Source organism: Bos javanicus, chromosome 6 (assembly GCF_032452875.1).
Source record: "Bos javanicus breed banteng chromosome 6, ARS-OSU_banteng_1.0, whole genome shotgun sequence".
Classification (NCBI taxonomy): Eukaryota; Metazoa; Chordata; class Mammalia; order Artiodactyla; family Bovidae; genus Bos; species Bos javanicus.
Window position 1 is genome coordinate 116608197 of NC_083873.1, and position 27551 is coordinate 116635747.

The following is a 27551-nucleotide window of genomic DNA, read 5'->3' on the forward strand; positions in this document are numbered from 1 at the left end:
CTGTCTCAAGCTAGAAATCGCAGCAGGGTTGTGCCTTTTAGTGGGAGAGATCATAGTTGTTAGGTGGCCTCATTGAGAACTTCCGAGTTTCCAGCTACAAGAGCACCGAAGTAGGAGGGAACTCCAGGAGTCCCAGCTGCTTCTCCCTCACACCCGCTCCAGGCCCAGCAGAGCCAAGGCCTGACGCTCTGCCGTCGGCAGTGGCCCTCTTCAAGGGAAGCCTAAGGGAAAGGACACCAGAAAGTGCAAGAAGCCTAAAAATGCCTGCTTGCAGAGTAAGCAGAGCTCACTGGACTCCAGCTTTCCTTCTTCCTCAGCCTCATCCAAAGACCCTCGTTGATGTATTAATAAGCAGTTACCATCAGTTCAGTTCAGTTGCTCAGTCGCGTCTGACTCTTTGTGACCCCATGAATCGCCGCATGCCAGGCCTCCCTGTCCATCACCAACTCCCAGAGTTCACTCAAACTCACGTCCATTGAGTCGGTGATGCCATCCAGCCATCTCATCCTCTGTCGTCCCCTTCTCCTCTTGCCTCCAATCCCTCCCAGCATCAGGGTCTTTTCCAATGAGTCAACTCTTGGCATGAGGTGGCCAAAGTACTGGAGTTTCAGCTTCATCATCATTCCTTCCAATGAACACCCAGGACTGATCTCCTTTAGAATGGACTGGTTGGATCTCCTTGCAGTCCAAGGGGCTCTCAAGAGTCTTCTCCAACACCACCTTGGGTCCTGGCAGCAGCAAGATCGGGTCTCAGACCTCAGCATTGCCACTTCTCAGTTGTGGAAAGCTGGAAAAATTGTCTCACCCTTCCAGGCCTCGGTTTCCTTATCTCTAAAATGGGCCTGTGCTCTCTTGTGCTGTCGTGTCCGATTCTTTGCGACGCCGTGGGCTGTAGCCCTCCCCGCTTCTCTGTTCATGGTGGGATTTTCCAGGCAAGAATACCAGAGCAGGTAGTCATTCCTACACCAGAATGGATCTAGTGCCTGCCTAATGGGATTATGATGAGGTTTCAGTGCAGCAATCCCTGTCAGTGTTTAGTGAGGTATTCACACATGGTAAGTATTTGATAAATGTCAGCTATCATGAATCCCATAATCAAGGAGCTCATGATTCAATGGGGGTAAGGTAAATTACGGTGTCACGAACGTGGTCCTGGCTGTAGCAGGTATGTGGCCAGGAGTACTGGAGCAGGGGGGCCTGGAGTGTGAGAGGGCTTGGTGGAGTCTGGTGATGGAGAAGGAGATTCCAGTGTGGGCAGAGCACGGGCTGGTCGGGGAGTGGGCTGTGCTGGGAGCACAGGCTGGGAGATTCCAGTGTGGGCAGAGCGCAGGCTGGTGGGGGTGTGCTGGGAGCACAGGCTGGGACTGGCGGGGAGGAGTCCAGGGTGCGTCAGCTCCACTCGGGCTGGGGGCTTAGTCTGCAGGTGATTGTGCCACATCCAGGAATTGGATCTGAAGAGCCGTGTGAACTGGACTTCATGACTAACCTCTTTGTGTCTCGGCTTCATCATCCGTAAAATACAGATAATAAGTAACACCTACCTCTGTCAACCAAAAAATAACACAAGAGGCTGCAAATAAGTTTGTTTGGGGTCTTAAGAATTGCAATTCAAGAGACAAAGATTCAGGTAACCCCTAAAGAGTGTTCTGGGGAAGAGAGTCAGGGGTTTATAAAAACAAAAAGCCGTAAGGTTGTTAAAAGTTGCCTGGCGAGGACTCTCCTGGTAGCCCAGTGGTTAGGAGTCTGCCTGCCTGTGCAGGGACACCAGTTCGAGCCGTGGTCCAGGAAGATCCCACATGCCTCGGAACAGCTAAGCCCGTGTACCCCAACTACTGAACCCTAGCTCTAGAGCCCACGCATCGTAGCTGCTGTGGCCCACACGCCCAGTCCATGCTCTGCAGCAAGAGAAGCCGCTGCCGTGAGGAGCCGGTGCATCACAGCCAAGACCCAGCAAAACCAAAAACAAATAAAAATTTTTTTTTAAAGTTGGCTGGCAAGAACTGTGACAGCCTCTAATACAACCCAGAAAACGTTTGTCCTTAAGGAATCACAAACTGTTTCAGGGTAGATGTCCGAAAGATGGACGGGGGCCTCGGGTTCTGGCAGACATTCTGGATGTTGTCACCAGGTCGAAAGGTCAGATTCCATCCAGGCTGCGTCGCCCCTGAGTCCCACTTTCTCAGGGGCCTCCTGGCTCCGTTCTGGGGACTGAGCAAGACCAACCCATTTTGATTTTCCCTGCACACCTCCTAGGATTTGAGTTAATCTGTGGAGAGCTTGCAGAAGAATGTCTGCCCATAATACTTCACACGTGACAGCTGTTAGTGGAATGTCTTTGGAAGTTTTCCAAGATGAGGAGTTTCAAATCGGTCTGTCAATCTGTGAATGTCTCTTCGTCTTCTAGGAACGTGCTGCGTGAAGTACTGAGACGTAAACGCCCCGTCATTTGTTTTAACGCAAAGGATTTTGTGAGAACAGCGCTGCAGTTGTTCGGTGACGATGGCAGTTGGAAGTGTGGTACGTTTCAGATTTATCATCTCCCACCGATGTAACTGTCCCACAGCGATTCCTCCTGGGGATGGGAGTGCGGTGAGGACTGCCGTGTTGCACAACTCAGAGGCGGGGGGAGTCACAGCTGCTCAGCACTACCCACGCAGCCAGCCACATGCCCTGAGCGCAGAGGCACTTCCCCTCTGTGTTTTACATGATTAGAGTTTTTTCAAGTATGTATTGCTTTTGTGTTTAAAATAGGGAAGAAGTAACATGTGGCTTGGTAGATGAATTTATTGTCACCACAAACAGCTGTAAACTCTCTAAGAATTAAACTAAAGCCAGAGTGCTGCTGCTGCTGCTGCTGCTAAGTCGCTTCAGTCGTGTCCGACTCTGTGCGACCCCATAGATGGCAGCCCACCAGGCTCCCCTGTCCCTGGGATTCTCCAGGCAAGAACACTGGAGTGGGTTGCCATTTCCTTCTCCAATGCATGAAAGTGAAAAGTGGAAGTGAAGTTGTGCGGTCATGTACGACTCTTCTCGACCCCATGGAATGCAGCCTACCAGACTCCTCCGTCCATGGGATTTTCCAAGCAAGAGTACTGGAGTGGGGTGCCATTGCCTTCTCCGTTTATTTAACATTATTAAAAAGAATTTTAGAAACCTTTTTTTTTTTTTTTTTACTAGATAGACATGTAATAAAGCAAATATAGAAAGAATGTTCATTGCAGAGTCTGGGTAGTGGATACACGAGTATTCACCGTGCAGTCCTTTTCAAACTGTCTGAATGTTTGAAAATATTTATAGTAAGATGGCTCTAGTGGTAAAGAGCCCATCTACCCATGCAGGAGACGTAAGAGATGCAGGCTTGATCCCTGGATCGGGAAGATCCCCTGCAGAAGGGAATGGCAACCCACTCCAGTATTCTTGCCTGGGAAATCCCATGGACAGAGGAGCCTGGTGGCTACAGTCCATGGGGTCACAAAGAGTTGGAAGCAACTTAGCATGCACACAAGGCATTGGGGAAAAAAAAGTTTTTATTGTACAAAATTCCCAAGACAATATAAAGTACCTGTGATACAGTAAGATATGTTTGGTGTTTATCCCTGGTTCATGGCTCTCAGCTCCCAAAACCCAAGCCATCTCCAGGGTGCTGAGTGTCCTCCATGTGCTAATGAGCACCGGGGGCTGGAGGCAGCAGGGCTTCAGGGCGGGAGGGGTCAGCAGAAGGAGGAGGCTCTACTGAGGCCGGAGCTTTAGTGTGACCCGCCACCTCCAGGAAGGGCAGAGGGGCTGGAGACCAGTGACTTAGTCAGCCACACTGAGGTAATGAAGCCTGCATAAAATGCCCTCATGGTGGGATTCCCAGGTGAGCAGCCCGGGCGCTGGGAGGGGGCACAGCTGGACTGGGTGTGGTTCTGTGCCCGCCGTGCCGTGCCCTGTGCACTCTGCCGCCTGGCTGTTCCTGGGCTGTAGGCTTCCTAATAAAGAGGTGTGAGTACACAGGGTGCTTACAGCAAAGGGTGGGCCCTGAGGAGGGCGCGTGGGAACCTCCCCTGGCTTCCAGCTGCGTGGTGGGAGGCACAGCAGGCCCAGGGCTGGGGGCTGGTGCCGGAGGTGGGGCCATCCGTGGAGCTGAGGCTTGAGCTGCAGGGTCTGCGCTCACTGCTGGGAGTTTGTGGACACGCAGCTGCGTCTGCAGAGAACGGCAGGCGTGTGGGGGGACACAACAGACAACACTTGGCCCAGTTCCAACAGCTGTCAACTCTGTCCAGTCTTTGTTCCCCACTAGTTCCAAACCTCTGTCCCCTGGGTTATTTTGTAGCACGTCCCAAGCATCTTATTACTGATCTGTAATGTTTCAATCAGATGAATAAAATATGAGGATTTCAGTTTTCAGATGGCTTGCTCATCATCTCTCCCTAAAACAGCCATAATCTGTTCGTATCATTAGCTATCCAGGCAACGTTTGTACTTGCCCAGTTGTCTTTAAATAGCTTTGCTTGTTTTTGTTTCTTGCAGTTTGATTGAATCGGGATCCAAACACAGGTCCGGGTGGCCCTACACTCGGGCTGGGTGTGATGTGTCTCCCCAGTTTTCTTGCGTCTTCTCTCCTTCTGTGTCTTTTCTTGCCATTATTTTGTCATTGCCGGAGTCCAGCTCCAGCAGCCAGAGATTCAACCTGAAGCGGTGAGCGGTGTTGGCGAGAAACGAGACAGCCTCTCAGTTTTCTTGGACTGCCTGTTTATTTCAGTTCAAGATTTTCTTTTGTACTTTTACGAAAGCAGTAGGTCAGAAGTTTGACATTTTCAGTTTCCCCTCACCCAGATTTATTATCTCCATAAATCATTGTTGCTCTTCAAACAGAGTTCCTGCTTCAGCGGTTCTCTGGAAATCAGCTTTACCATCTATTATCTACTCCCTCTTATGTGTCCTGTAGTTAACTTGTGATTACATTGTAACTCATGCTACATTCCTCAGTTTATTTCTTATCTTTCTAAATCCTGTTTGCCCCTAACATCCTGAGCTCACTATCTCCTAATAAGGCTTCTAGCTATAGTACCTCTAAAATTCCTAACCTCTATAAGGTGTAGTAAAATATGCTAACATTACAACATTCCTTAAATTTTCAACATCTAACTATTTTAATTATTTCTAAGCCCTAAGTTCAGTAAACTCCTTTGCCATAAACACTTTCCTCACAAACAGGCTTCAGATAACAATCCCTCCCGTGGCCTCAAGCTGCGGCCTACGTGCTCATCCTGGAACACTCTTTTGTAAAAGTCCTTGAACAAATGTCAATGACTAACTTTATGAATTATTTTCTGAGCACAGCTGCAGAAGGCTTTGCGCCTTCTCATGCTCCTCTCAAGAACAATAAGCACCTTAATATTCCTTTTCAGTCAACTCAGCCGAGGAAAGGAAACAACAAGTCAGAATCACAAAGCCTAACTCCTTCATCCCGGGTCCATGCCTGCGGGACAAAGAGAGGGGGCTGGGGCCGTGCCTCCATTTTGTCAGTAATACCTAACGTGGCTCCCGACATGTCATTGTTGACAGACCAGGGTTTCATCCTATGGGATTTCTCTTTCTTGTCTTTTAACATGTTCTCTCTTGTCTGTTTCTTCTGTACTGAGACCCAGGGGCCTGATCAGATTCGGGCTAGAGTTTGGGAGTGCAAGCCTGCTTCCTAGTCTCGATCCTAGCTCTGAGCGGTATCGTGTCCTTCTGTCAGGAAATGCATGAGACCTGGTTGTAATGCTCGGTTGTTTACCTTTTTTGTGGTATTTGAATTGTTTTTGTGATTTCATAGGTTGAATCTTCTCTATCTTTCATACTTGTCACATTAGAATCCATTTTCAATCTCTTCATTTTTTAGTTTAAAAGCATTTCCTTTTTTTCATCTTATTTTTAAACATACTTAAGGCATTATCTATTGCACTTATTTACTTTTGTATATTGACAGTTTCTTGTTGACTATGAGGAGAGTCTGAAACGCAGTACCTGGGTACAATCTCAGAAATGACACAGTGATGTTGGTTCGTTTCCAAGGCAAACCATTTAATATCACAGTGATCCAAGTCTGTGCCCCAGCCACTAATGCTGAAGACGCTGAAGTTGAACAGGTCTATGATGACCTACAAGACCTTCTACAACTAACACCCAAAAAACACATCCTTTTCATCACAGGGGACTGGAATGCAAAAGTGGGAAGTCAAGAGATACCTGGAGTAACAGGCAAGTTTGGCCTTGGAGTACAAAATGAGGCAGGACTAACAGTTTTGCCAAGAGAACACACTGGTCATAGCAGTATGTTCCAACAACATAAGAGACAGCTCTACACATGGACATCACCAGATGGTCAATATTGAAATCAGATTGATTATATTCTTTGCAGTCAAAGATGGAGAAGCTCTATAGTCAGCAAAAATAAGACCGGGAGCTGACTGTGGGTCAGATCATGAATTCCGTACTGCCAAATTCAGGCTTATATTGAAGAAAGTAGGAAATACCACTAGACCACTCAGGTATGACCTAAATCAAATCCCTTAGAATTATACAGAGGAAGCGACAAATAGACTCAAGGGATTAGATCTGACAGAGTGTCTGAAGAGCTATGGACAGAGGTTTGTAACATTGTACAGGAGGCAGTGAACAAAACCAACCCCAAGAAAAAGAAATGCAACAAGGCAAAATGGTTGTCTGAAGAGGCCTTACAAACAGCTGAGAAAAGAAGTGAAAGGCAAAGGAGAAAAGGAAAGATATATTCATCTGAATGCAGAGTTCCAAAGAACAGCAAGGAGAGATAAGAAAGCCTTCCTCAGCGATCAATGCAAAGAAATAGAGGAAAACAATAGAATGGGAAAGACTAGAGATCTCTTCAAGAAAATTAGAGATACCAAGGGAACATTTCATGCAAAGATGGGCTCGATAAAGGACAGAAATAGTATGGACCTAACAGAAGCAGAAGATACTAAGAAGAGGTGGCAAGAATACACAGAAGAACTATTCAAAAAAGATCTTCATGACCCAGATAACCACACTGGTGTGATCACTCACCTAGAACCAAACATCCTGGAGTGTGAAGTCAAATGGGCCTTAGGAAGCATCACTATGAACAAAGCTAGTGGAGGTGATGGAATTCCAGTTGAGCTATTGCAAATCCTGAAAGATGATGCTGTGAAAGTGCTGCACTCAATATGCCAGCAAATCTCAAAAATTCAGCAGTGGCCACGAGACTGGAAAAGGTCAGTTTTCATTTTAATCCCAAAGAAGGGCAATGCCAAAGAATGTTCAGACTACTGCACAATTGCATTCATCTTACACACTAGCAAAGTAATGCTCAAAATTCTCCAAGCAAGGTTTCAATAGTACGTGAACCTAGAACTTCCAGATGTTTGAACTGGATTTGGAAAAGGCAGAGGAACCAGAGATCAAATTGCCAACATCTGTTGGATCATAGAAAAAGGAAGAAAGTTCCAGAAAAACATCTACTTCTGCTCTATTGACTATGCCAAAGCCTTTGACTGTGTGGATCACAACAAACTGTGGAAAATTCTGAAAAATATGGGAATACCACACCACCTTCCTTACCTGCCTCCTGAGAAACCTGTGTGCAGGTCAAGAAGCAACAGTTGTTAGAACTGGACATGGAACAACAGACTGGTTCCAGGTTGGGAAAGGAGTACATCAAGGCTGTATATTGTCACCCTGCTTGTTTAACTTATATGCAGAGTACATTATCCGAAATGCCAGACTGGATGAAGTTCAAGCTGGAATCAAGATTTCTGGAAGAAATATCAATAACCTCAGATATGCAGATGATGACATAACCCTTATGGCAGAAAGCAAAGAGGAACTAAAGAGCCTCTTAATGAAGTTGAAAGAGGAGAGTGAAAATGCTGGCTTAAAACTCAACATTTAAAAAACGAAGATCATGGCATCTTGGTCCCATCACTTCATGGGAAATAGATGGGAAAACAGTGAAAACAGTGAGAGCCTTTATTTTTGGGGGGCTCCACAATCACTGTGGGTGGTGACTGCAGCCATGAAATTAAAAGACACTTGCTCCTTGGAAGAAAAGCTACGATCAACCTAGACAGCACATTAAAAAGCAGAGACATACACTACTTTTCTGACAAAAGTCCATCTAGTCAAAGCTGTGGTTTTTCCAATAGTCGTGTATGGATGTGAGAGTTGGACCATAAAGAAAGCTACGCACTGAAGAATCGACGCTTTTGAACCATGGTGTTGGAGAAGACTCTTGAAAGTCCCTTGGACAGTAAAATCAAACCAGTCAATCCTGAAGGAAATCAGCCCTGAATATTCATTGGAAGGACTGATGCTGAAGCTGAAGCTCCAATACTTTGGCCACCTGATGTGAAGAATGGACTCCTTGGAAAAAACCCCGATGATCAGAAAGATTGAAGGTGGGAGGAAAAGGAAACGACAGAGTATGAGATGGTTGGATGGCATCACCAACTCGATGGACATGAGTTTGAGTAAGCTCCAGGAGTTGGTGATGGACAGGGAAGCCTGGCATGCTGCAGTCCATGGGGTCGCAAAGAGTCAGACACAACTGAGAGACTGAACTGAACTGATTACCAGTTTAGTTTTTATTTCAGAAATGGTTTTTTGGTTTTACTTTGCTTTCCTGAATTCTTTTGTCTATTTATCAAGTTTTTCTTTTACTAAGTCACCTAATCTCTTAAGTATTTCTAACTGAGTTCTTCATTGTCATGCTAAGTCACTTAAATCATGTCTGACTCTTCGGACTGTAGCCCTCCAGGCTCCTCTGTTTGTGGGGTTCTCCAGGCACGAATACTGAAGTGGAATGCCATGCCTACCTCCAGGGGATCTTCTCAACCAAGGGGTCAAACCTGTGTCTCTTATGTCTCCGGCACTAGCAGGCAGGTTCTTTACCACCATAACTTCTATCATTTTCTTAATTTTTCTTAGCTCATTCACCATCTGCATTGTTGGCATTTCTTTTCCAGTACCTGACATTCCCCTGGTGTGGGGCTTGTCCTGATAGCTTCACTCCCTGGTGTGGGGCTTGTCCTGATACCTTCACTCCCTGGTGTGGGGCTTGTCCTGATAGCTTCACTCCCTGGTGTGGGGCTTGTCCTGATACCTTCACTCCCTGGTGTGGGGCTTGTCCTGATACCTTCACTCCCTGGTGTGGGGCTTGTCCTGATAGCTTCACTCCCTGGTGTGGGGCTTGTCCTGATAGCTTCACTCCCTGGTGTGGGGCTTGTCCTGATACCTTCACTCCCTGGTGTGGGGCTTGTCCTGATAGCTTCACTCCCTGGTGTGAGGCTTGTCCTGATAGCTTCACTTTATTAGTTACAAGAGTTTGTAGGAAACAGTCCCCAGACCATTCCAGTGCTGCAGACCTTCCCCAGGGTTTTTCAAAAGCATTTGTTGATAAGAACCCTTACTTTTGGAATACTAAAGCTTTGAAAGGGAGACGGAATGAAATCGTGTGGCTGGGTCAGTGTTCGCAGACACGGTTATATAAAGTCCTGACGGCTGATGGCGGCAGGCAGGCAGAGTGCTGGCCGACTTCCTGTCCCCCAGAGTTCCAAATCTGTCAACACAGGTGACTTCCCGGCTATCAGAAAAATAGCGACGATACTGGCTGCTTGGGTAAATATAAATCTCTTAGACTACTGTGATTTAAATATGCCAGAAAATATAATGCTTAGTGTGATGTGATCTAAGACTACAGTTTTATTTAAAGACCAACTCTTTGTCATGGTGAAGCACACTTCAAAATGTTATAGCAACTTCAGAGAGCAGTCACTCAGGATTGCCAGACTTGTCTCTTAATTTATCAGTCCCCTCATCCTTTTATTACTCTGGCTCCAGGTCCAAAATACTCTGGTACTAAAATATATTAGGCAAGTATCACTTTTTTTTTTTTTTAAAGAAGCACCTTCAGGACTTCTCTGGTGGTCTACTTTTTAAGACTCCAAGCTTCCAACACAGGGGTGTGGGTTTGATCTGTGGTCAGGGAACTAAGATCCCACATGCAGCATGGCGCGGCCAAAAAACAAAATAAAAATTTTAAAAGTGCATATTCATATGTGTCCCACGGCTACTTCTGGTAATCTTTTCTCCCAGTTTTCAGACGAGAAGACTACGAGGTGAGGGGTGAAGCGGCCTTGCCCTGAGTGTCTTTGCACACGTCACGTGCAGCACTGCAGGGCTCCTCCCAGCAGGGCGCTGCACAGATCACCCCACGCCTCCTCCTTCTCTCTCGAGACTCGGGAAACTGACACCCCAGTGCTGGGTCAGGGAGGCTGCCCCGCAGCTGGGTGGAGGAGGGGAGACTTGGGACGAGTGAAAGTGGGGAGACGCATGGTTGAAAAGAGAGGCGCATGGGGCAGAGAGAGGCTCCAGAGCAGGGAGAAAAGTGAGGCAAGATGGCAAGGGCGGGGCTGAGGCTTCCGACTGCCGTCTCTTTCAGCTTCATTGAGAGTTAGTTTGGGATGGATTCCCCATGGAGACCGGCTGTGTGGGACCTGGCTGGTGGAGACCACTCTTAGCAAAGGCTCAGCCTTCTTCAGGAGTGACAGAGCGTCACTTGTTGCTTAGCTCTGTGAAGGAGGAGATGGTAGGACTGTAGCTGTTAATGCGAGCCTTGTTATTGCTGTCCAGTTGCTCAGTTGTATCTGACTCTTTGCAGGCCCATGGACTGCAGCACAGGAAGCCAGGCTTCCCTGTCCATCACCATCTCCTGGAGCTTGCTCAGACTCATGTCCATCGAGTCAGTGATGCCATCCAACCATCTCATCCTCTGCTATCCCCTTCTCCTCCTGCCTTCAATCTTCCCAGCATCAGAGTCTTTTCCAATGAGTTGACTCTTTGCATCAGGTGGCCAAAGTATTGGAGCTTCAGCTTCAGCATCAGTCCTTCCAATAAATATTCAGGGTTGATTTATTTTAGGATTGACTGGTTTGATCTTGCTGTCCAAGGGTTTCCAAAGAGTATTCTCCAACACCACAGTTCAAAAGCATCAATTCTTCAGTGCTCAGCCTTCTTTAGGGTCCAGCTCTCACATCCATACATGACTACGGGAAAACTATAGCTTTGTTGGCAAAGTTACGTCTCTGCTTTTTAATGCACTGTCTAGGTTTGTCATAGCTTTTCTTCCAAGGAGCAAGCATATTTTTTAAAATTTCCCTGGCTTAGTCACCACCTGCAGTGATTTTGGAGCCCATAAAATCTCTCTCTGTTTCCAGTGTTTCCCCATCTATTTGCCATAAAGTGATGGGACTGGATTCCATAATCTTCATTTTTGAACGTTGAGTTTTAAGCCAACTTTTTCACTCTCTTCTTTCACTTTCATCAAGAGGCTCTTTAGTTCCTCTTCACTGTCTGTCATAAGGGTGGTATCATCTGCATATCTGAGGTTATTGATATTTCTCCCAGCAGTCTTGATTCCAGCTTGTGCTTCATCCAGCCTGCATGTACTCTGCATGTAAGTTAAATAGGCAGGGTGACAGTATGCAGCCTTGTCATACTGCTTTCCCAATTCTGAGTCAGTCCATTGTTCCATGGCAGGGCAAAGTACTTGTTTTCCATAGAATGACTGACAGACTTCTCTCTCTGCAGTTGCTGGCTTTGTAGGGCTGGATCCCAGAATCGCTGCGTGGCTGATAGATCCTAGTGATGCCGCACTCTCTTTTGAAGATTTAGTGGCAAAGTACCTGGGAAACCCCACCACACTTACAGTCAACAGCACGCATGGAAATTCCTCAAGAAAGACTGTGGTGAGTTGTTTTAAGAAAAGGTTTATGGACCTCAATACAACCCTGGTACTGCTGCTAAGTCACTTCAGTCATGTCTGACTCTGTGCGACCCCATAGACGGCGGCCCACCAGGCTCCCCCGTCCCTGGGATTTTCCAGGCAAGAACACTGGAGTGGGTTGCCGTTTCCTTCTCCAATGCATGAAAGTGAAAAGTGAAAGTGAAGTCGCTAAGTCATGTCTGACTCTTAGTGACCCCATGGACTGCAGCTTACCAGGCTTCTCCGTCCATGGGATTTTCCAGGCAAGAGTACTGGAGTGGGGTGCCATTGCCTTCTCCGCAATACAACCCTAATTTTCCTCTAAGAACTTTTTCTACTTCATGGACAGCCCAGTAGTGAAAAGAACACTGCCCACATCCACGTTTACTTGTTTGGCAGAAATGCCTTCTGGTAGAGGATACTGAATGAGGACGGATGACTCCTCTCCCTTTGTGCAGCTGTCCCTGGGAGACGCCATTCATGGCCTGATTCTCCTAAATGCGTCCTTGGTGTAGAGGGTCACCTGCTCTGTGAGTGGACAGCTGCTTGTTGATAAATCCTTTGTTCTGGAGGCTTGGCCCCCGTGGTGGAGGCCTCGGGTGGCCGCTCCTCGGTCCCTGTGGGGAGAGTCATAGAGGCTGCTCAGGTCTGTCTCTCCAGGCCCCTCTCTCTTGTTGGGAACCATTGTCTGCAGAAGCAAGGGTGTGTGCAGCCCTGGAACCCTGCCCAGAGCCTGGGGCGAGGGAGACCTGATGTGCTGCACCACAGGGCCAGAAGGCAGCCAAGCCGGAGCAGCGCCCGTGTCCTCAGCCACTCTGTCCAGGCTCCCTGGCTGTCAGTTAACAAGCACAGTTCAGAGCAGGGCTGGAAGGCCAAGCAGGAGGCAGTGTGAGCCTGCCCTGCATGCAGGGCTGAGCTCGGGACTGTTATTTGGGGCATTTGATCCTACAGGCCTGCTCAGGGGGTGGAGTCGGGGATCTGTGTCAGATAGAGGCTTGGGATTGGAAACAGAGACCCTTACCCTCCCTTAGTCTAAAAGGAATTTGTCAGAGGAATGTGGGGCAGCTGAGACTCAGAGGAAAGGCAGAGCAAGCTTTGGGAAGACAGCAACCAGGTGGCTCTGAGGACCGAGGCAGCAGAAGCCCACGGACCCGGGGCCAGCAGTGAACCATGACCTTTCCTCCATGCGTGACTTTTGTCCAAGATTCACAGTTTTAGCGCTCAGAGTCTCCGTTCCATCGTTGTGTCACATGTTTGCCCCTTGGCAGGGCAGCAGGGCGTGGAGATGAGCAGTCCTCCAAGGTCCATGCTGCTGGGCGGCGCTTCCCCAGAGAGGCTGGGGTACTGTAGCGGGAGGAAAGAGTGGTCCGCCGGTGTGTGGTCAGCCCCATTCACAGAGGAGGACTCTGGTGCACAGGGCTCATGTCTGCACCTCGCCCAAGGTCAAGTCGAGGCAGAGTTCAGGCTGCATTTCTGACTCTAAAGGGGCGCTTTTCCTGGTACACACATGTGCAGCTTAGAGGTGGGAGTGGCTTAAATACAGAAGTCAGGGAGGCCCGGCCGCGTGGCTCAGGCGCCCTGAGTGCCCCGGCTTACGGCTCCCCCGAGAGGCTCTGCCCAAGGCCTCATCCACACTCGGCAGAAAGGAGGCAGCCTGGGAAGGACTCGTGCTTGTCCAGCGACGTGTCTGTCATGGGAGCACGTGGTGAGAGTGGGGTGGGGAGGGGCCCTCTGCTCTGCAGGGCCCAGGGACGCAGTGTGAGATGCAGGAGCAGGAGAGCATGGAAACTGAGGACTCAGTGTGGGTCCCGTGGGGCAGCAGCGAGACCGCACGGGAGGGAAAGATGACGACCGCTGGGGGAGAGCAGGTGCGGCCGGCTGAGCTGCCGGGCCCTGAACACCGCCACGGGGCCTGAGCTGGTCCTGGGGAGGCCACGCAGCTCAGCGCTGTGCAGCAGGCAGCATGTTCAGGCGGCAGGCCGGCCATGTGCTGGGCACAGCCAAGATGGACATGGATGTGCCCGTGGCTCCGGGAGAGCCAGACCCGGTGGCTGCACGACCACTGCAGAGTGCGTTGTGGGCAGGGGTCTCTGACGCTGCGTCTGGGCACCCAGAGTCCCTGGGCCATGTGGCAGAGTGAGGGGTACAGTGAGGACCCCAGGCCTCTGGGAGTGAGTGGCTATAAGACTGCGTGTCAGGGCTGAGGCTCCCCCCACCCTTGCTGGAACTCTGGTTGGTGCACCTCCCAGCGGCTCTGTGTGTGTCTGGGGCAAGGGTAGGTGGTGAGTGTGGAGGCCGAGACCAGGAGACCCAGTCCTGTTGTCCCTCCCACTGCGCGGTCTTTGCCCCTGGCTGCTTAGCTTCTCTGTGGCTCACTTCCTGTAAAATGAGGGCAGTGGGGGTGGAGGGAAAGTAAGAAAGCAGTAGGGATCTTGAGCTTGCCCAAGAATATTCCGTGGCGTGGGGCTGCTCTTCTTGGGGTGATGGGTCACAGCACCAGGGTGCAGTCTGTGTGGAAAAGCTGTGGCTTCCTAGAGCGTGACAAGTGTCGCTCCCAAACGTTCCTAACTGTTCATTCTTTTGCTCTTTTGAAGAATCAGACTGTCCGTGCGAAACTGAGGGTGCTCCACAGACTGACGATGCACCTCTGCTCCCAGCTGCAGGCAAGGCGTTTTCGTGGTAGCTTCACTGCCTAGGGGCTGGCCTTCGTCCAGACCCACAGGAGGCATGTCCCCTAGGGCAGGAGACGGGAACCTGGGTGTCACTCACTGGAGGACTGTCCAGATGATGAGACCTGACTTTTTAAATGTCCTCTGTAGGTTGACAACAATTGTAACATTGTTTTTAAAAAAGATTTCCATTCAGTTGGAACATTTCCAACGCTGCAGTTAACGTAAAAGCTAAGTGATCATTTCAGCTCCACTCAGAGTCTCATTGGGAAGCAGAGGTCATTTGAAGGACTAGTCAAGAAAGGTTGAATAAAGGGACCAGGTTCCACAGCAAGGGCAGGAGTTGGGGGCCAGCACGGGACAGAGGGGCCTGAGCAGACAGGCACTGGCTGGGAGCTTCTCCACCCCGGCAATGACGTGCAGGCTTTTACCCGGACCCTGGGAAGGCAGTGTCCTGCAGTGGCCGCAGGCCGAGGACGGGGGCCGGCAGTGCCCTGTGAGCTGGTGCAGGGGACGCCGCTTCCCTCTCCTCCTGCCCGCAAATGGGCAAAGCCAGCTTGACAGCAGAGAAGGAGCCCAGCTGATGTGGCCCAGAGGGCTTCAGCCCTTCCTCCTGTTCTGAAATTAAAGTGGGAGACTTAAACCACAAATACCTAAATCACGCTTAAAAATGAGAAAGATGAAAGGAAAGTGGGAGTGGAACCTGTCCTACCAGATATTTCTGAATATTTCCGTTTGGGCTTGGTATTAATATTAATCATAAGATAGGATACTTGACAGAAATAGGAGTTTTAACCACATAACCCAGAGGAGCTGCTCAGTGAGATTAAGCGGGCTGTGCAAAATGCGGGCAGAAGTAACAGTTTCAAAGTAAGACGATGTCATTTCTTCCCCTAAAACAGGTTTGTGGTTTATGGCAGCTCTTCTGGACTTTGGAGCTCCCTCTGATACCGATTTTGGCAGGTAAGCTACCATGAAGGTGATGCAGTGCTCTTTCCAGAGTTCTCTGTTCTGTCCGGGACGCCTGTTTTCTGGTGACTTAGTTTGGGGTGGGCAGTGCATCATATGGGCGCCAAAGAGCAGCAAACCCTTAGCTTCCCCTTTGTCCTCTGTGACCACAGGATGTGGCGTGCGTCACCTCCTGGTCTAGAAGGACTCTGACTTCGGGGAGCCCCTCTGAGCTGCCTGCTCTGCAGGTGCCCCGGCCGAGGGGCAAGGGCCCTCCTGACTCCCGCGCCCCCGAGAACAGCAGCGGGGAGGGGCCTATTTGGAAGTTTCGCATGTCAGCAGCTGTCCTGTCCTGGAGTGCTGGACCTTCACACTTCGTGAGAAGCCCCTGGAAGGGCTATTCCAGGCTCCCCGCTGTCCTTGCTCTGAGCCCCTGGCCCACTCTGTCCTGCTGGGCACCTGGGAGAGCAGAGCCTTGCACACAGCGCTGGAGCCAAGCGGCTGGGCCACCTCCCCACCCACGGTATCCCCACGCCACCACCACCACCGCTGGGCTCCAGTGCCGACCCTGGGGGACGCTGCTGAGCCTGCACTGTCCTCGTGGTCTGCGTCGGGGAGGGAGGCTTGCTCCTGGCCCTTCAGTCTTTCTCAGAAATGACTCGCTAATGCGGTACAAATGGTATCTGCTTTGGTGTTTGAATCACAGTGATGGAAAGCCACCGCATTCGGGTGAACAAGGAGGAGATGGAACGGATGTCAGCGCTTCTTGGGGTGAGCACGTCCGTCAGGCTGCCCACGGGTGCTGGCCCTCCCCTGCCTGGTGGGCGGCTCCCGGGGGGCCCACGTCACTGGCCTTTTCTTCCTCACTCGGCCCAGCCTGGGGCACTGTCGCCCCATCTGACTCCTGCAGGGGATATCACACTTGGAAAGAGTTGAAGCAAGACCACATCTGGTGCCCGCCCCATGTGGACGTGTGCTGGTTTAGAGGGCATCGCCCCTTGAGTGGGTGAGGGCAGGTCATGGGTTTCTTGGATACTTTAAAAAAGCAAAAGCAAAGTTTTCTAACTGTGAAAAATAGAGGGATGCATAAAGATGCCTGAAAAAGATGCATTAAGGGTTCCACTTAAGTTGTTTTAAAGTTAATATTTTAAAGGAAACTCTGGGATGACCATCACCCAGGTCAAAGCTGAGAACATCCGGAAGCCCTGCTGGCCCTTCCCTGTCGGAGCCCCCTTCCTGACTTGGCAGGACTTCCACTGTCCACATCCTTTACAGCTTTCCATTTAAAAGCTTGATAGTACAGTTGCTTTCTCTCAGAAGGAGCTGTAGGTTAGCCGGCGTGTCTGGCCTCTCTCCCCTGGTCTCAGCTTCGGTCCGTGCCCTTTAGCCGGCATGTCTGGCCTCTCTCCCCTGGTCTCAGCTTCGGTCCGTGCCCCTTTAGCCGGCGTGTCTGGCCTCTCTACCCTGGTCTCAGCTTCGGTCCGTGCCCTTTAGCCGGCGTGTCTGGCCTCTCTCCCCTGGTCTCAGCTTCGGTCCGTGCCCCTTTAGCTGGCGTGTCTGGCCTCTCTCCCCATGCCCCTTGGCTCTTAGTGCTCCACTGCACGCTCCACCCCAGTGTGATGGCAGCAGGGTTGTGTCTGGCATCACAGGCCATGCTGTGTCCCTGAGCAGGTCTCCTGGGCCCGTGGGCACATGGTCCCCGGGTCCGAGGCGCGGTGAGCTGCTGGCGCAGCTTCGTCAGACGACACTGAATTGCTTTCTAAAGCCACAGCTGCGTGACGTGCACATGAGGGCCCGTCCTGCACTTCCTCCCCGGCACGGGTCCCCGGACTCTGAGTGAAGATGCAGTGGTATCTTGTTATGATGTTGGTTCCTGGTGTCCGGATTACTGGGGAGGGTGACTAGCTTTTATTTCATTGTTGGCTGTTTGGAGTTTCTCCTTGGTAAGGGATCTGCTCAAAATTTTTACCCATTTTAATATTGAGGGTTCTGTCTTCCACTTTCTGATTTATAGAACATCTCAATATATTCTGGTTACAAGCCTGTTCTGTACACCTTGGTCCTCTATGTCTTACCGTTTTACTCTCTTAATGTCTTTTGATCAATAGCCGTCCTTAATTTTTAATTTTATCAGTCTTTTTCTTTATGGTTAGTGCTTTTTGCATCCTGTTTAAGGAATCTTTCCTTTTGTCGAGTTCGTGAAGTCTCTCTTCCATTATGTTTGAAGTTATTTTCATTAGCCTTTGCACTTAGGTTTATAAACCTGGAACTGATTTTTTTCTCTTTACTCACTTTTTTAATTGAGAAGGAAATAGCATACAATGAATAACGCTCATCTTTTAAAATTTATTGTGATAAAATACCCTTAACATAAAACTTACCATCCAAACTGATCATAACTGCAGAAGTGAAGTGTTAGTCACTCAGTCGTGTCCAACTCTCTGCGACCCCGTGGGCTATATAGGCCCCCAGGCTCCTCTGTCCATGAAATTCTCCAGGCAAGAATATTAGAGCGAGTAACCATTTCCCTTCTTCAGGGGGATCTTCCCAACCCAGGAATCGAACCCAGATTTCTTGCATGGCAGGCAGATTCTTTACCATCTGAGCCACCAGGGAAGCTCTGTAACTACAGAGTGTGATGGTAGGAATTGTTCATCTTGTTCTGCAACCATCACCAGCTTCCATCTCCATAACTCTTCGTCTTGTAAAACTAAAACCTACAGCTAGTAAACAGTTGCTTGCGGTTCTCCCCGCTCCCAGCTCTGGCGCCCGTCACTGCTCGTTGTCTCTCCGTGACTTTGCGGAGTCCCGGTGATCACGTGAGTGGAGTCGTAGCCCTGCTGCTCTTAGTGACGGCTCATTTCACGTAGTGTCGTGTGCTCAGGGTTCATCCGTGCCGTAGCATGTTGCAGAATGTCCTTCCTTTTTGAGGCTGAATAATACTCCATTGTATGTGCATGCCTCACTTTTATTATCTATTCATCTGTTGATGCATGCACCCTAGGTGGCTTCCATATTCTATGTCTGTCTTTATGCCAGTGGAAAATGGAAGCAACTTACTGTGATTAGCTATTGTAAATACGTGCTAAGAGAATAGGTACACAAATACCTCTTTAAGATCCTGCTTTCAGTTCTTTTGAATATATGCCCAGAGGTGAATTGCTCGATCTTACGGTAATTGTGTTTTTAATTCTTCGAGGAACCACCATGTTTTTTCCAAAGCCCCTGTACCATTTTATGTTCTGACAAACAGTGCATAAAGGTTGCAGTTTTCTACATCCTCGCCAGCAGTTACTGTTTCCTGGGTTTTTTTTTTTTTTTGACAGTAGCCATCCTAACGGGTGTGAGGTGGCATCTCGTTGTAGTTTCGGTTTGCATTTCACCAATGATTAGTGATGCTTAAAATCTTCTAATGTGCTTATTGGCCATTTGTACATCTTCTTTGAGAAATAATATCTATTCAAGGTCTATGTCCATTTTGGGATTGGATTTTTTTCTTATTGTTTAGTTTTTGGAGTTCTGTATATATTTTGGATATTAATCCCGTGTCAACATGATTTTCATATATTTTCCTCCCATTATATGGATTGCCTTTTTACTCTGTTGATACTTTTTTTTAAGTTATACACTTCTACCTATCATTATTTTTTTATTTATTTTTAATTGGAGGATCAGTGGCTTATGATGTTGTGTTGGTTTCTGCCATGCATCAGTGTGAAACAGCCACAGGTATACACATGTCCCCTCCCTCCTGAACCTCCGTCCCACCTCCCACCCCAGTACTGTCTTTTGATGCACAAAATTTTTAATTGTCATAAAATCTAATTTAAAATATCTTTCTTTTGTTACCTGTTCCTTTGGTGCCATATCTAAGTGATCCTTGCCAAATCCAATGCTGTTAGACTTTTGTCCGGCTTTCTTCTTAGAGTTCTTAGAATTTTATTATTTTAGGTCTTACCTTTAGGTCCTTGACCAATTTTGAGTTAATTTTTATGTATGATGTTAAGTAAGGATCCAGCTTCATTTTTATGCATGTGGATACCCAGTTTTCCCAGCACCATTTATTGAAAAGACTGTTCTGTCTCCACTGAATGGTCTTAGCACCTTATCAAAATCATTTGACCATATATGCAAGGGTTTATTGCATTTCTTTTCCATGGGGATGGTCTTGATCCCTGTCTCCTGTACAATGTCACGATCCTCCGTCCATAGTTCATCAGGCACTCTATCTGTCAGATCTAGTCCCTTAAATCTATTTCTCACTTCCACTGTATAATCATAAGGGATTTGATTTAGGTCATACCTGAATGGTCTACTGGTTTTCCCTACTTTCTTCAATTTAAGTCTGAATTTGGCAATAAGGAGTTCGTGATCTGAGCGACAGTCAGCTCCTGGTCTTGTTTTTGCTGATTGTATAGAGCTTCTCCATCTTTGGCTGCAAAGAATATAATCAACTGATTTCGGTGTTGACCATCTAGTGATGTCCATGTGTAGAGTCTTCTCTTGTGTTATTGGAAGAGGGTGTTTGCTATGATCAGTGCGTTCTCTTGGCAAAACTCTATTAGTCTTTACCCTGCTTCATTCCATATTCCAAGGCCAAATTTACCTGTTACTCCAGGTGTTTCTTGACTTCCTACTTTTGCATTCCAGTCCCCTATAATGAAAAGGACATCTTTTTTGGGTGTTAGTTCTAAAAGGTCTTGTAGGTCTTCATAGAACCGTTCAACTTCAGCTTCTTCAGCGTTACTGGTTGAGGCATAGACTTGGATTACTGTGATATTGAATGGTTTGCCTTGGAAACGGACAGAGATCATTGTCATTTTTGAGATTGCATCCAAGTACTGCATTTCAGACTCTTTTGTTGACCGTGATGGCTACTCCATTTCTTCTGAGGGATTCCTGCCCGCAGTAGTAGATATAATGGTCATCTGAGTTAAATTCACCCATTCCAGTCCATTTCAGTTTGCTGATTCCTTGAATGTCGACATTCACTCTTGCCATTTCTTGTTTGACCACTTCCAATTTGCCTTGATTCATGGACCTAACATTCCAGGTTCCTATGCAGTATTGCTCTTTACAGCATTGCACCTTGTTTGTATCACCAGTCACATCCACAACTGGGTATTGTTTTTGCTTTGGCTCCATACCTTCATTCTTTCTGGAGTTATTTCTCCACTGATCTCCAGTAGCATATTGAACACCTACCGACTTGGGGAGTTCCTCTTTCAGTATCCTATCATTTTGCCTGTTCATACGAAAAGCAAAGGAGAAAAGGAAAGATATAAGCATCTGAATGTGGAGTTCCAAAGAGTAGCAAGGAGAGATAAGAAAGCCTTCCTCAGCAATCAATGCAAAGAAATAGAGGAAAACAACAGAATGGGAAAGACTAGAGATCTCTTCAAAAAAGTTAGAGATACCAAGGGGACATTTCATGTCCTTTATCATGGGCTCGATAAAGGACAGAAAGGGTATGGACCTAACAGAAGCAGAAGATATTAAGAAGAGGTGGCAAGAATACACAGAAGAACTGTACAAAACAGATCTTCACGACCCAGATAATCACGATGGTGTGATCATTCACCTAGAGCCAGACATCCTGGAATGTGAAGTCAAGTGGGCCTTAGAAAGCATCACTACAAACAAAGCTAGTGGAGGTGATGGAATTCCAGTTGAGCTATTTCAAATCCTGAAAGATGATGCTGTGAAAGTGCTGTGCTCAATATGCCAGCAAATTTGGAAAACTCAGCAGTGGCCACAGGACTGGAAAAGGTCAATTTTCATTCCAATCCCAAAGAAAGGCAATGCCAAAGAATGCTCAAACTACTGCACAGTTGCACTCATTTCACACGCTAGTAAAGAAATGCTCAAAGTTCTCCAAGCCAGGCTTCAGCAATACATGAACTGTGAACTTCCAGATGTTCAAGCTGGTTTTAGAAAAGTCAGAGGAACCAGAGACCAAATTGCCAACATCTGCTGGATTATGGGAAAAGCAAGAGAGTTCCAGAAAAACATCTATTTCTGCTTTATTGACTATGCCAAAGCCTTTGACTGTGTGGATCACAATAAACTGTGGAAAATTCTGAAAGAGATGGGAGTACCAGACCACCTGACCTGCCTCTTGAGAAACCTATATGCAGGTCAAGAGCAACAGTTAGAACTGGACATGGAACAACAGACTGGTTCCAAATAGGAAAAGGAGTACATCAAGGCTGTATATTGTCACCCTGCTTATGTAACTTATATGCAGAGTACATCATGAGAAATGCTGGGCTGGAAGAAGCACAACCTGGAATCAAGATTGCCAAGAGAAATATCAATAACCTAAGATATGCAGATGACACCACCCTTATGGTAGAAAGTGAAGAGGAACTAAAAAGCCTCTTGATGAAAGTGAAAGGGGAGAGTGAAAAAGTTGGCTTAAAGCTCAACATTCAGAAAACTGAGATCATGGCATCTTGTCCCATCACTTCATGGGAAATAGATGGTGAAACAGTGGAAACAGTGGCAGACTTTATTTTTGGGGGCTCCAAAATCACTGCAGATGGTGATTGCTGCCAGGAAATTAAAAGACACTTACTCCTTGGAAGGAAAGTTATGACCAACCTAGATAGCATATTGAAAAGCAGAGACATTACTTTGCCAACAAAAGTCCGTCTAGTCAAGGCTATGGTTTTTCCAGTGGTCATGTATGGATGTGAGAGTTGGAGTATGAAGAAAGCTGAGCGCCAAAGAATTGATGCTTTTGAACTGTGGTGTTGGAGAAGACTCTTGAGAGTCCCTTGGACTGCAAGGAGATCCAACCAGTCAATCCTAAAGGAGATCAGTTCTGGGTGTTCATTGGAAGGACTGATGCTAAAGCTGAAATTCCAATACTTTGGGCACCTCATGCGAAGAGTTGACTCATTGGAAAGGACTCTGATGCTGGGAGGGATTGAGGGCAGGAGGAGAAGGGGACAACAGAGGATGAGATGGCTGGATGGCATCACCGACTCGATGGACAGGACTTTGAGTGAACTCTGGGAGTTGGTGATGGACAGGGAGGCCTGGCGTGCTGCGATTCATGGGGTCTCAGAGTCGGACACGACTAAGCAACTGAACTGAACTGAACTGCAAGGGTTTATTTCTGGGCTCACTATTTTATGAGTATGTTTGGTTTGTATGTATACTTTATGCCAATGGAAAATGGAAAGCATGCTCAATTGTGTCTGACTCTGCAACCTGACAAACTGTAGCCCACCAGGCTCCTCTGTCCATGGATTTTTTCCTGGCAAGAATACTGGAGTGGGTTGCCATTTCCTTCTCCAGGGCATCTTCTTGACCCAGGGATCAAATCCGCATTTCCTACATCTTCTACATTGCACGCTGATTCTTTACCACTGAGGCACAGGCCTGTTTATGGCAATACCACGATTTTTATTACTGTAACCATGTAGTAAGTTTTGAAAGCAGGAAGTGTGGGTCATGCAATTTTGTTCTTCTTTGTCAAGATTATTTTGGCTACTTGCTGTTCCTTAAGACTCCGTATAAATTTTAGGGTGGATTTTTCTATTTCTGAAAAAACTGTCTTTAGAATTTTGGTAGGGGTTGCATTGAATCTGTAGATCACTTTGACTAGTATTGACCTCTTAATATATTGTCTTCCAACCCAAGAGCATGAGATGTGTTTCCATTTATTTATGTCATTTTGAATTTCTTTCAGCAATGTTTTGTGGGCTTCTTTGGTGGCTCAGTGGTGAAGGATCTGCCTGCCAGTGCAGGAGATATGGGTTTAATCCCTGGGTGGGGAATATTCCCTGGAGAAGGAAATGGCTACAGTACTCTTGCCTGGGAAATCCCATGGGCAGAGGAGCCTGGTGGGGCTGCAGTCCATGGGGTCGCAAAGAGCCTGACACGACTGAGCGACTGAACGACCACAACGTGCTGTGGCTCCCGTTGTGTAAGTGTTTCTCCTTGGTAAGTTAATTCCTAAGTATTTTACTCTTTTGATACTGTGGCGAATGGAATTGTTTTTGTAATTTCCATTTCATATTGTGTGTGGAAATGAAACTGATGTTTGTGTGTTGATGTTATATCCTGCTGTTTTGCTGTGTTCAGAAAGTTCTAACCATTTTTTTTGGTAGAATCTTTAGGATTTTTCTGCATATAAAATCATGTCATCTGCAAGCAAGGACAATTTTACTTCTTCCTTTCCAATTTGGGTGCCTTTTCTTTCTTTTTCTTGCCTAATTGCCCTGGCTAGAATTTCTACACCGTGTTGAATGGAAGTGGTGAGAGCAAGCATCCTTGCCTTTTTCCTGATCTCAGGGAAGCTCTCAGTCCTTCACCACCGAAAATGATGCTTGCTGTGAGCTTTTAATCTTTGACTTACTATATTGAGATAGTCTTGTTCCATTCCTAGCTTTCTGAGTGTTTTTTTTTTTTTAAATCATAAAACGTTTTTTATCAAAAAAGTTTGTATCATATTCTCAAATGCTTTTTTTGGCATTTTTTTAAATGATCATGTAACCCCCCGCCCCGCCATCCATTCTGTTGGTGTGGCGTATTATATTGATTAATTTTCATACGTTGAACCATCCTTGCATTCCAGGAATAAATTCCACTTGGTCATGGTGTATAACCTTCCAGTACACTGCTGAATTCTGCTTGCTGGCAGTTGTGGAGGAGCTTTGTATCACTGTGTATAAAGGGCGTTGCTCTGCAGTCTCCTTGTGTGTGTTTGTCTGGCTTTGGTATCAGGATAATTGCTGGCCTCAAAGTGAGCTGGGAAATGCTGCCTTCTCTTCAATTTTGGGGGAAAATTTTGAGAAGGATTGGATTAGGTCTTCTATAAGTGTTTGGTAGAATTTATCACTGAAGCCATTGCATCCAGGGCTTTGTTTGTTGGAAGATTTTTTATTTGATTTCCGCTCCTTACTAGCTATAGTCTATTCTGTTTTTCTATTTCTCCGTGATTTAGTCTTGGCAGGTTTTGTGTTTCTACGAATTTGTTTAATCTAATTTATCCAATCTGCTGGTGTACAGTTGTTCATAGTGCTCTCTGATAATCCTGTTTATTTCTGTAAAATTGGTAGTAATATTTTCACCTAAATTTCTGATTTTTGTAGTTTGAGCCTTCTCTGTTTTCTCAGTCCAGCTAGCTAAAGGTTTGTCGATTTTTTTGATCTTTTTAAAGAATCAAATCTTGGTTTCACTGGTTTTCTTTATTGTTTTTATATTCTATATTTCATTTAACTCAGCTTCATATTTATTGTTTCCTTCCTCTGCTGTCTTTGGGTTTAGTCTGCTCTTTTTTCTAGTTCCTTCATTTGTGAAGTGAGGTTATTGAGTTCAAGGCTTTCTTGTTTTTTAATATAAGCATTTATGGCTGTGAATTTCCTCCTTAGCACTGCTTTCACTGCATCCCATATGCAGTATGTTGTGGCTTTGTTTTCATTCATGTCTAAGTAATTTGTAAATTTGCTTTTTATTTCCTCTTTGATCTTTTGCTTATTTAAAAATGTGTTGTTTAATTTATACAATTTTGTGAATTTTTATTTTTCCTTTTGTTATTAATTTGTAACTTCAACTTCCTGCGGTCATATCATATTTTCTATGATATCAATCTTTTAAAATCTCTTGAGACTCAGTGGCTTAAAATATATTCTATCTTGGAAAATATCCTATACTCACTTGAGAATATCCCATGTGGATGTTATTGTTGGGTAGAGTATTATGTGCTGTCTGTTAGATGTAGCTGTTTTTATTGTTGTTTAAGTTCTCTATTTCCTTACTTACGGGTTTCCCAGGTGGCTCAGTGGTAAAGAATCTGCCTGCAATGCAGGAGACCTGCGTTCGTTCCCTAGGTCAGGGAGATAGCCTGGAGAAGGGAATGGCCACCCACTCCCGTCTTCTTGCCTGGAGAATTCCATGGAGATGCAGTCCATGGGGCTATGTTGTGGTTGTTCTAATCATTACTGTGAGTGGGGTATTCAAATCTCCAACCGTTACTGTAGAACTCCTGTCCATCTCTCCCTGCAGTTCTGTTAGTTTTTCTTCGTATATTTTCATGGTCTACGGACCTGTTAATGTAGATGCTTATATTGTTATGTCTTCTTGCTGCATCAAGAATAGCACATCACCCTTTGTCTCTTAGAACCAGCTTTCATTTACGTTCTGCTTTGTCTGATAGTAATGCAGCCACCTTTGCTCTGCCTTCATTACTGTTTGAATGGAGTATCTTTTTCTGTCCTTCCCATTGCAGCCTGTTTGTATCTTTAAAAGGAGCCTCTTGCAGACAGCATATAGGTGGGCCGTGCGTTTCTATTCATTCTGCCAACCTCTCTGTCTTTCTACGTTTCTTCTGACCACAAAGAGAGGAGGTGAGGGGCTCGTGAATTCAGCACGTCCTGCTGCTGTGCTCGGCAGTGTGGCTATCAGCTGCTTCATAAGGTGCCTTTGTCTTTGCTGTGGGCCTGCTGTGCCCCTGCCCCTCGCCTGGACTGAGTGCCAGTCTGCGTGGTTGTCAGAGCTGCTGCCTCCGTTGGGAGGGAGGGTCCTGCCTCACAGTCACAGAGGTCGCCGTGCAGTGTGGACCTGCGTCTCCTGCCTCGGGATCCTAGGCGAGTCTCGAGGTTACGGGGTGATGCTGGATCCCGTCGCTGGTCAGAATGCTGCTGGAGAATCCTTCTTTCCCTCCTTGTCTTTGGTGAAGTGTTTACTATTTTTACTTCTTTCAGTTTGTCTCCTTGGATCCACTTCACTTAGGAGACTGATTCTATGAGCTGAGTATTCCATCATGAGTCAACATTTGTATTTTGTAATCTCTCATTTCGGTAAATTATAAATTATTTTTTTGTTGTTCTTACAAGATCTTTTGTTGAGAATTATTTGGTGTGCAAATTAAATCATCTTAAATTGTGAACACTGTTAGTAAGCTCGTGTTTGTTGCTTTCGTAGTCTCGTCTCAAGGAACTGGAGCAAGAAGCCCATTTTGTTGCAGGAGAACGGTTTCTTATCACGAGTAATCATCAGCTTCGAGAGGTAAAGCTGAAGTTCGGTTCTTTGATAGAACATGCTTCCTATTCAGGGGTTAAAGGGAGATTTATTCTGATTTTACGAGCATTATTGTATGTGGCTGTCTGAAAAGTACGTGGGTGGCTCGTGTTCTCTCACGCTGAGATTCATCACTTCAAGGCTCCTAAATCCAAGAGCAGGACCGAGTCAGGACCCACGCATTTGGGAGCACCTGATCAGGTGTCCTCTTTGGCCGGCTGCTGGCCTCTGTGGTGGTGGCGTGCAGGTCTTCTGAGGGCTGGGACGCTCGCCACGGAACGTTGCCTCTGTTGCAGATCCTGTTTGGCAAGCTGCGGCTGCATCTGCTGCGCCCACAGGACGCGTCCCCCGCGACGGGGCTGCAGAGACTCCCGTCCACATCAGGAGCCGAGGTAAGGCTCGACAGTGTCCCCTTGCAGCACATCCACACGGCACGCGAGTCCTTCTCAGGCCCCCGGGCTCCTTATGGCGGACGAGCCTGCAGCAACCTCCACGGAGCAATTCCATTCAGTCATTTCCTTTTGCAGCAGGAGAGGGGTCCCTGCCCCAAGGTTGCCCTTCAGGTGTGAATGAGGAACACAGGCTTTTACAGTACAGTTTTCCAGTGGTAATAAATTAGGTTGATTTCCTGCAAAGACGGTTTGATGGATTTGTCCTGAAAACCAAATTCTTGACCATCTAGTCATGACCTCTTAGTTTCATACCCTCATAAGAGACTGCAAGTGGGGGAAAGTCATCAGTTGTCTTCTTTCCCTAAGTTTTTTAGAAAATTTAGCTGTCCTTGTCTTGGGAGGAGTGCATTTTTAAAAAGACAGAGAGTAGGGACATGTACTTTAATTCAGCGGCAGAGAATGAGTAGATGTTCAGAATCCAGTAAGTGGTGCCTGCGGAAGCCTGTAGAGAGGAGGTTGGCAGCTCAGCGAGATGACCTGCGTTGCTCCTGCGAGTGCCACCATGCAGGCCCCGGTCGCTCTCTGTGCCTTGTCCCGCTTGGACTTCGCAACAGCGGAAGGTTTCCTTCCAGACTGCCCTGTGCACGTTGCCCCTCCAGCCCCCACTTTCTGTTCATCTCAGCCCTGGCAGAGCTTTGTGCTGGCTGACTGTCCCCCGACCCGGCC

At 47.2% G+C, this 27551-nt stretch overlaps 1 protein-coding gene across 1 annotated transcript in view; it reads left to right on the plus strand.

Moving 5' to 3' along the window:
• The window catches only part of POLN (DNA polymerase nu), a 148808-nt gene that overhangs the window by 35388 nt on the left and 85869 nt on the right, over positions 1-27551 (plus strand). The window contains exons 6-12 of the mRNA XM_061421027.1: positions 2405-2517; positions 11611-11768; positions 14380-14448; positions 15357-15417; positions 16109-16173; positions 26338-26421; positions 26730-26825. Coding sequence (XP_061277011.1) covers positions 2405-2517; positions 11611-11768; positions 14380-14448; positions 15357-15417; positions 16109-16173; positions 26338-26421; positions 26730-26825 — 646 coding nt within the window. The remainder of the gene's footprint in view (positions 1-2404; positions 2518-11610; positions 11769-14379; positions 14449-15356; positions 15418-16108; positions 16174-26337; positions 26422-26729; positions 26826-27551) is intronic.